This window comes from Fukomys damarensis, unplaced genomic scaffold (genome assembly GCF_012274545.1).
Source record: "Fukomys damarensis isolate Sample0158 unplaced genomic scaffold, DMR_v1.0_HiC HiC_scaffold_11, whole genome shotgun sequence".
NCBI classification, from domain to species: domain Eukaryota; kingdom Metazoa; phylum Chordata; class Mammalia; order Rodentia; family Bathyergidae; genus Fukomys; species Fukomys damarensis.
The window spans coordinates 45,092,107-45,100,571 of record NW_022900923.1 but is presented as its reverse complement, the minus strand read 5'-3'; the positions used below and the strand labels follow the sequence as shown (position 1 = coordinate 45,100,571).

Here is an 8,465-nt window from a genome sequence, read left to right as displayed (position 1 = left end):
CCTGCACGGGGCTGGGATGCTTTCCCTCCCTGGGCACTGGCAGGAGCACCCACAGCCCAGCCCAGTGGGGCGGGGCTTGGCCCCGAGTGCTGCTAGGCCTTTGGCAGCAGGAACCTGTGCTTGAGCCCCCAGCTTCCTCTGGCTGGCGGGGCATGCAGATAAGGGCACAACCGGTCCCAGGAAAGGGGGTGCTCGCTGGGAGTCTCTGGTTCTTTGTGAGGCCCTGGAGGGCCAGGCCCCAGGGGGTCACTAGTGTTGGTAGCCCTGGGGACAGTCAGCAGTTCCGCCGCTTCCCCCAACTTCTGTCGCTCAGCTGGTTCCTGCCCCGGGGCTGTGCCCGGAGCTGCTGCAGGCAGGGCTGCACATTCCGTGGTCGCCTGGATGGAGAACTTGTCCACTGTAGGGAAAATAGCCCTGGGTCACTTTTCCAGGGAGCCGTCCTGGTAACAGAAACGCGGGTGATTTTACAAAGCTCTCAAAGGCCTGAACAGAACGGATACTCAGCAAGAAGAGCTCAACCGGGTGTGAGAATGCCTTGCACTTAGCACATTTTAAGGGTTTCCTTTTTCCTTTTCTTCTCTTAAATGATAAAAGTTTCAACTCTACTGTCTTTTTTAAAAAAGGACCAAAGCACTACTGAGATGAAAGTAAGGGATGTCGCCCCGGAGGCTGCACCCTGAGCTCTTCATTCCCTGTTTCTGAGGGGGCCCCTGGTGGTCGTGGGGGCTTCACCTTCCTCTCTAGGAAGTCAGTGTGCCACGGTATGGAGAATGCTAAGGACAAAAATACACAGGGCATCCCTGCTGCCACTGTGAGGAGAGATCTGCTTCCTAGTACTTGAGTCCCGGTGGAGGGCTTTGTGAACTCAGAAGGGCTCCTCCTTCCGCATGGGAGGCTTCTCTCTCCATGAGCCCCAGGACAGGCACCGGAAACTCCCAGAGACCAGACGCCTCACCATGAAGCTGATCCTCCCCAACGGCGAATGAATTAGGAAACGAACTAGAGATGGGTGCAGAATGGCCTTTGAAATGATACTATTTTTCGGTTACATTCTTTCTGCCCTAGGCCTGGAAGATGGTGTAAAATCCCCATGTCCAGGCTTTTATGGCTCTTTATCGGTGGAAAGGCCCAGAAACCATGGTACTTAAAGAAGACCCTGATGAACAGGAAGGTGATGTTGTTGAAGATCTGGTCCTCAGATGCCCACCTGTCTCTCTGGGGAATAAGGGCCTCTCCTACCTGTTTAATGAACACAACCGCATGGTTACTGTCTCTGACTTCCTTATAATCCTCAGGCCAGCAAACCAGTCTTCTCCCTTCAAGTGACTCAGAAATTCCACGAGAGCCAGCTCCCGAGAGAGCCTATTATTCCCTGGCAACTGGGTGGTTCTCCTCAACACAGACTCATGGTGGAGCTCCCTACTCCTCTATCTCTCAACTCAACCCTGAGGGAGGTCCCAGGAGCAGGGGAAACTACTGGAGTCCAGGTCCCTTTTTTTTGGTTGCAGATATCCAACCATCCAAGAATGACTAGGCTTTTATAGGATCCTTACAGATTTGAAGATGGATTTCAAGTGTTGATGCCTGCTTTTGACCTAGGGATATGGTGCTCAGGCCCTGGGTAGCTTACTGAATAACCCTCTTCACCGTGCTGTCTCCTCTCAAGGAGTGTGGAAATAAAGCTTAATGTCTCTAATTTGCGGACTCATTATAGCTCACCTTTTAAGACAAACCAAGAAATATTCTGATCTACTCATATTTGGGCCCTGCACCCCCAACCAAATGGTAAAGTTTATTCAAGGCTTCCGAGTGATCCAGACTACAGCCCATCACTCTCCTGACAAATTCACCAACCCTTCTCAGCTCAACAGTTTACTAACTCTTTTCTCATTGTCTTCTGACAGGTTTCTTGCTTTTAATCCAACTGGTGGGCCACAATATCCCAAGGACATTAGAGAGCACATCATCCCAAGAAGGTGTAGCCAACAGCTCCTTGGGAAAAAACATATACAGAGACTTGGAAGGGAAAGAAGGGAATGGAACTAAGTTTGTACCTTTACATAATCAATCTTGGTTCTTATTTTTTCACCATCCCCTTGCCCTGTCTTCAGGCAACATAATGAAACATAATGAAAACAAAGTCTTTGTAGATAGGGAGGGAGGGGTTGAAGACAGGGCAAGGGGATGGTGAAAAAATAAGAACCAAGATTGATTATGTAAAGGTACAAATTCCCAGAAATGAATGTCATTATATTGTGTATATTAAATGTGCCAATAAAATTAATTAAAAAAATAATTAGGAGAATTTTTGTCTCTCAGGGAGAAATGAGGCAGGAGATGAGGGCATAGCAAAATGGCCGGCCAATTGGGCGTGACCTATCCATCACAGAGACCTGTCAATCACAGAGACTCTGGACATGCTCAGTGCAGCTTCCCAGCCCTGCACCTGGTGTCAATCGGAGAACGCTGTCTTCAATTTTCCTGGCACAAGATCAGGTGGGATTTTGATGAGATGGCCTACATCTGATATCAGTACTGGGGTAAAAAAGACAGTGGCCATTAATCTCCTGGCCATGTGAGCATTTTTACCAGATCATGCTGCACTCTGCAGGTGTACGTCTGTCACTGCGATGGGCTCACACTCCCTTTGCAGAGCTCTTCTCTTTCAGAGCACTTCTTTTCCCTTCTCTTCTTACCTTTAATACCTTTAATAAATGTAAAACTTCACTGCATTTTTTGCTTGTCTTGCGCAATTCCTTGAACAGGACAAGAACCTGGAAGGTAGCCCCGGACACCCCAGTACCTTATCAACACCAGGGAAAATTATTTTTAGAGGTAATTATTTCAGCCAGCCTGCCAAATCCAGAAGTCTAAAAACTTAAGCAGAGTGTGGAGGATATAAATTATTAATAATTTCTCACTCCAGCGTCACTATGCATATTAGCAAGTTCTACCAAAGTTGTTTATTACAATAAATGATTATGCTCAAGTGGAACTGATAAACTGGGGATTTTTCTTCATTGTACAAAAAAGCAAATCTTTGCTTCACCTTCTTGGGAGAAGAAGTGCAGTATATTTAAATGATTTTCCCCTTGTCTCTCTCTTGCTCCAGTTTTTCAATCTCCAGAGAAAGTTTATGTAGCTCCAGGGCCACCTTTGAGTCCCTGGGACTTGGGAGACACCGTAAGAGGTTTTTGCCAGCTTGGACGATGTTCCGATCTTCAGGAGCTTGCTGAAAAAGAAAACCAAAATGACTCTTTTAGACAGCTTCCCCGTTCCCCACAAAGGGTGATGCATCTCTTGGGAGGCCGCACGCCAGGAGGAACATTGTAAGGGGAGAGAGATCAGACGGCAGATGGGCAGTCCTGACAGGCTCTCCTGACAGCTGAATCCGTATCTCTTTGTAGCAACGATCAGGATCAGTTTAAGCAGCAAGGGGAGTCTGGGCCGATGAGAAGGTCAGGCGTGTGTGACAGACCTGCTCCGTGAGCTCTGCGCACTGACCAGAACTGAACCAAAGCCAACCACATATCACAGCTGGGGCCACAATATCGTGTTACTAAGATCTGCTGCCCACTGGGGCTGGCCAGCTATGAAACAATGAAGTACAATAAGAACTGCAACCTTAAACGCTATACACGTTAACCCAGTGACTCGATCCTTTAGGACACATTGTTATTTTTCTCATTTCATCATAAACCGTCTGATCTGTAATCTGTTTTAAGGTGTTGTTATGATTTAGATCTAAAATGTTCCTCAGTATTCTCGTGTGATTGGCTCATGGTGGGGGCTCTATTCATCAGTGGATTCACCCATTGGTGAGCTCAGCCGAATGTGCCCTTAGGAGGAGGGGCCTGATTGGAGGTGGGTCAGGGGGCGTGGCCTGGAAGGGTGTATTCTTGTTCTAAGCTCCTCCTTTCTCTCTCTGCTTCCTGACTGCTAAGGGTTGAGTATCTTTTCCTCTGCCATGTCCCTCTGCCATCCTCTTTCTGCATGGGAACCAGCCAACCATGGACTGAAATAAAACAAACCTGTCCTCCTTGAAATTTCAGATGTCTGGTAATTTGTCTCAAGATGGGAAAGTTGGGCAGGATGAGTGTCATGTGGCCTAAACATTATTCACCTTTTCACAGCTGGGCACGGCTGGGCTCCAAGACCCGTTGTCTGAGCAGGAGATCCTCGGGGAGCCAAGCATCCGATAGCCAGGGTCACACTGGATGGTGGTAGTTTCAGGGCTGATATACTGCTCCTTCTCCACAGACAGCTTTCCATTTGGTATCTTTGGCTTTAGGCACAAAGCTGTAATTAGAACACATTACCTTACCATCTTGTTCATCTCAAAGGAAGGACATTTCAATCCTGATAACAAGAGGGATAAGAAATACTGTTGAAGTCCACCTTTCTTTTCACACTACTGTGGCTACCACACTGCTACTGCCACTACCCCACTGTCAGGATCACTGTCACTTCCTGAGTACTTGCTACGTGGCAGCTTAGTGCTGAGCATGCTGCATTCACGTAAGCCTCGGCAACCCTCTGAGGAAGACTTGGACATGCTGGCCAGAGAGATGAGGAGACAGAGGTATCGAGAAGCTGGGTACCTCACCAGATCACACCCAGCGCTTCTAAGGGGCAAAGCCAGTGTGAACTGATTAGAGTCGGAACTCTTTACTTATATACAGGACTTTTTGCCTTGGTTTTCTCCTATATAGAACAAGAGCAGTACCAGCAACTTAGGTCTAGGCATTGTTGACAATGAAATGACATAAACAATGTCCTTATGAACACTGTTCTCATTCTGCCATTATAGCTGGGTGACCAGTACAGGTCCACTTTCTTTTGAATGGAGCTGGGGTGCATAAGAAAATACGAGGGTGCTGTTTCATGGCCGTTGAGAATGGCACACGTCATGGACCAGGGAGACTGTTCAGGCTGCATGGGCTCTTTCCTGAGTCTTGTTGGAGCCACTCTGTTGTGCTGCTGCTGTACCCGGGGAGCCTGGGTTACCTTGACACTGAGGAGCTGGTGACGACCATCCGAAAAACATGCAGGAGAGTGCGGCTGCCCCAACCAGAGCATATCCCTCCTCACACTCATACTGCACCTCGGCAGTGAGCGCCAGGTATCCGATTATGTATGTGTAGTGCCCATGTGGAATCTCAGGGAGGGGACTGCAACCTTGGAAACAGAAAGTGAGAATTTTGCTTTACAGTACTGGGGATTGGACCCAGGGCCTTGACAATGAGTTACAACTCTACTCCTTTAAATGTTTATTATTATTATTATTATTAGACAGGGTCTCACTGAGTCACTAAGTTGCCCAGGCTGGGCTTGAACTTTTGATCTTCTCATCTCAGCCTACTAGGGTGCTGAGATTATAGGCTGAAGCCACTTATCTAGCTGAGAATTTTTTCAGATTTATCACCAAGGAATGCTATCTTTATATCACTCTGATAAAATGCCTGAGATATGTAACTCATAAAGGGAAAAGGCTTATTTTGGCTCACAGTTTCAGAGGGCCCAGTTCATGATCAGATGGAATCGTTGCTGTCAGGCCCATGGGGAGCAGGACATCATGGCGTCAGTGTGTGCTGTAGCAAAATCACTCACAATATGGCCAGGAAGGGAAAGAGTGAGGAGGGGGCCCAGAGTCCCACAGCTCCCATAAGGGCCACCCTCAGTGACAAGGGGACTTTCTACTGTGCCCTACTCTTAAGTGTCCGCCACCTCCCGCTGGTGCCATGCTGGGACCAAGGCTTTCACATGTGGACCCATGGGGACATTCAAGGTTCCAAGCCGTAGCATGAGGAGGTCTTCTAGACAATGCTTATCCTTCCCTGTTTCTCTCATTACTTGTGAAACAACATGGCATAGTTCACAAGGAGAAGGTGCCACCTCTCATGCGGCCATGGGAGAGGATGAACAAGGGTGCATATGTGTGTATTTGGAGAAGGTGTAATGGCCTGCTCACTTTGTGTAGAGCTGTTTTTTCAATGCTTTAAGCTATTTAACAAAACATGTGTGTGTGTGATGGCACGTCAGGCGATGCTTGAAGCACCCCCAAAATTATATAATTGTGTAATCCCCTCCCCAACAATCCCACAAAGCAAACTTTATCATTTTTCTCACTTTACAGATGAGGAGCACAGGAGCACAGCGAGGGGAAGCAACTTGCCCGAGGCCACACTGCTGGTGAGAAGGACCCGCGTGGGACCCGCGTGGCCCGCTGTGCACAGCCCATCCCTGCACCACGTGTCTCTGCTAAGAGGACGTAGCACTTGTGGGCCAGGGAAGCCCTTTCAGTGTGAAGCTCGGTCTGGGTGAAGGCGTCTTCTACAGAAACGTGGGACATATACGGGTTGCCCTGCAAACGCTGGCAAGGGCTGTGCGCACCCAAGCACTCTCTCCACTAACCTCAGGGGTGGTTCATGTTTTCAAATCGGTTACAGAGAAGAATCATTGGGAAATTTTGCTTTAAATGCGTGGATAACAGAAATTACTTACCAATTGCAAAAATAAAAGTGTGTATTTATATAACATTTCAAAGCTTACAAAGAACTTTTATGCACCTTCCTTACTAATTCTAGTTGATTTTCTCAGAATTTGAGACAATGATCATATATTTCCTTTACAGACAGTAAAAGGAGGCAAAAAACTAGTAAACATATAGCAAGAGATAAATAACTCACTTAAAAACATTTTCATATTGAGATGTAGTGAAGTTCTTTAGAATTATTCTTACCTGTTTATTAGAGTAGATCCCCAGAATCCACGCAGACCCAAGATCTGTTTTACTCTAGGAATGGTAAGTGTATATAGCTAAAAGTATTAAAAACCTTTAAAAATTTCATAAGTAAACTTTCCCATTATGAAAATGAAATTAATGATTTATTGTACCACTAAAAATATTTACTTCGTTAGTTAATAAATGATTGACCTTAACAACAAATACATGAAAAAATGTTCAATGTCTCTGACCATTAGAGAGATGCAAGTTAAAACAACACTAAGATTCTGTCTTACTCCAGCATGATAATCATTGAGAAACCCAAAAATAACAAACGTTTGCCTCAGTGTGGTGAGGAGGGAGCCCTCCTACGTTGTTGGTGGAATATAAACTAGTAAAACCACTGTGGAAATCCGTGTGGAGATTCTCAAAGAAGTGAAATTAGAAATCTCCTATGAGCCAACTATCTGAATACCAATGCTTATTGCAGTATAATTCATAATAGCAAAATCCTGGAAGCAGCCTGCATACCCATCAATAGGTGATTGGATAAAGAAAACGTGGTATCTATATATATATAGTGGAATATTACTCTGTTATGAATAATGACAGATCTGAGACACTTGTAGGAAAATGGATGCACCCTGGGAAATACAATATTGTGTGAAATAAGACAGACACCTAAGCTTAAGCACCAGATGGTATCTCTCATTTGAGCGAGGCAAAGTAGAAACAAAGGGGAAAATAAAGGATGGATAGAATGAGACGAGGAGATAGACTTCTTGTGACATAGAAGAGAGCTAAGGGGAAAAGCACGAGGGGCCAGGAGAGGGGAAGGGGAAATGAGCAGAATAAAGAAGGGCCGTGTACAGGAACCTGGTAGCCTCGGTTAATGGAAACACGATATGCTATAACATGCGCTAAAATTAATGATCGCAACAAGAATGAAAAATACAATCTGAGAATTGGAGGAGGAAGGAGGGAGGTAAAAAATAAAAACAAGCTGTGGTATGTGCATGACCACTTCCCAAGGTGACTGTAAGCTGTGAACTGTGAGCATGTGCTGATAAGATAAAAAGTTTAAAATGTAACAAAATAAAGAATCGAACTTGATAAAATCATGTAATTCTCCTCCTATTAATTAGTATAAATTAGGATCTGGCCACATCATCAAAATTCCTAATAGAGAATAAGGAAACTGCCTTCTCTTTCTTGGCTTTGCCTCCTTGTAGGCTGTCCTGGGGCCCTGTGCCCTCACAACCACCCTACTCACCTTGCAAGCTGGAGGGGCACAGGAGCAAGGCCAGAGCCCCCAGGAGGCACAGAGAGCTGCTCCCTGGCATGCACCCCATGGCACCTGTGGACCGTGAACCACCAGAAGTTCAGAGGTTGCAGTTCTGCCTGGAGAGAGCAGAGGGAAGAGAGAAACCGTGCAGCAACCACTGTCAAGCTGGAGGTCAGCTGTGCAGCAGTCTGCAGCAGCGAGTCCGGGGTAAATCAGGTCAAGAGAGAGCCCGAATTGGGAAGAAGATTGGGGAAGAGAGCAGAATTGGGGTTTCCACAATCAGTGGAGCCAAAGGACATGTGAGACTTCAAGAATTCTAGCGTGGAGGATCTGCTGCCAGGAGCAAGTGACCCTCAGGATTTCTGAGGGTCTTTAGAAAGCAGCACACAGCAGGAGTGGGCAGAGAAGTATGAAAACTTCATCTCTGAGGGCTGAACAAGGGAGTGGGTTTAA

The 8,465-nt window shown here is 46.4% G+C and overlaps 1 protein-coding gene across 1 annotated transcript; it reads right to left on the bottom strand.

Annotated features, from left to right (window-relative positions):
• Nucleotides 1–2,953: 2,953 nt before the first annotated feature.
• LOC104854564 (apolipoprotein R) lies at nucleotides 2,954–8,206 on the bottom strand. The gene is made up of 4 exons (XM_010613151.3): nucleotides 8,001–8,206; nucleotides 5,008–5,178; nucleotides 4,124–4,299; nucleotides 2,954–3,232 (listed from the first exon to the last, which is right to left on the bottom strand). Exons 1-4 carry the CDS (start codon nucleotides 8,077–8,079, stop codon nucleotides 3,077–3,079), a joined length of 582 nt encoding a protein of 193 aa, XP_010611453.1. The 5' UTR covers nucleotides 8,080–8,206; the 3' UTR covers nucleotides 2,954–3,076.
• Nucleotides 8,207–8,465: the final 259 nt, after the last annotated feature.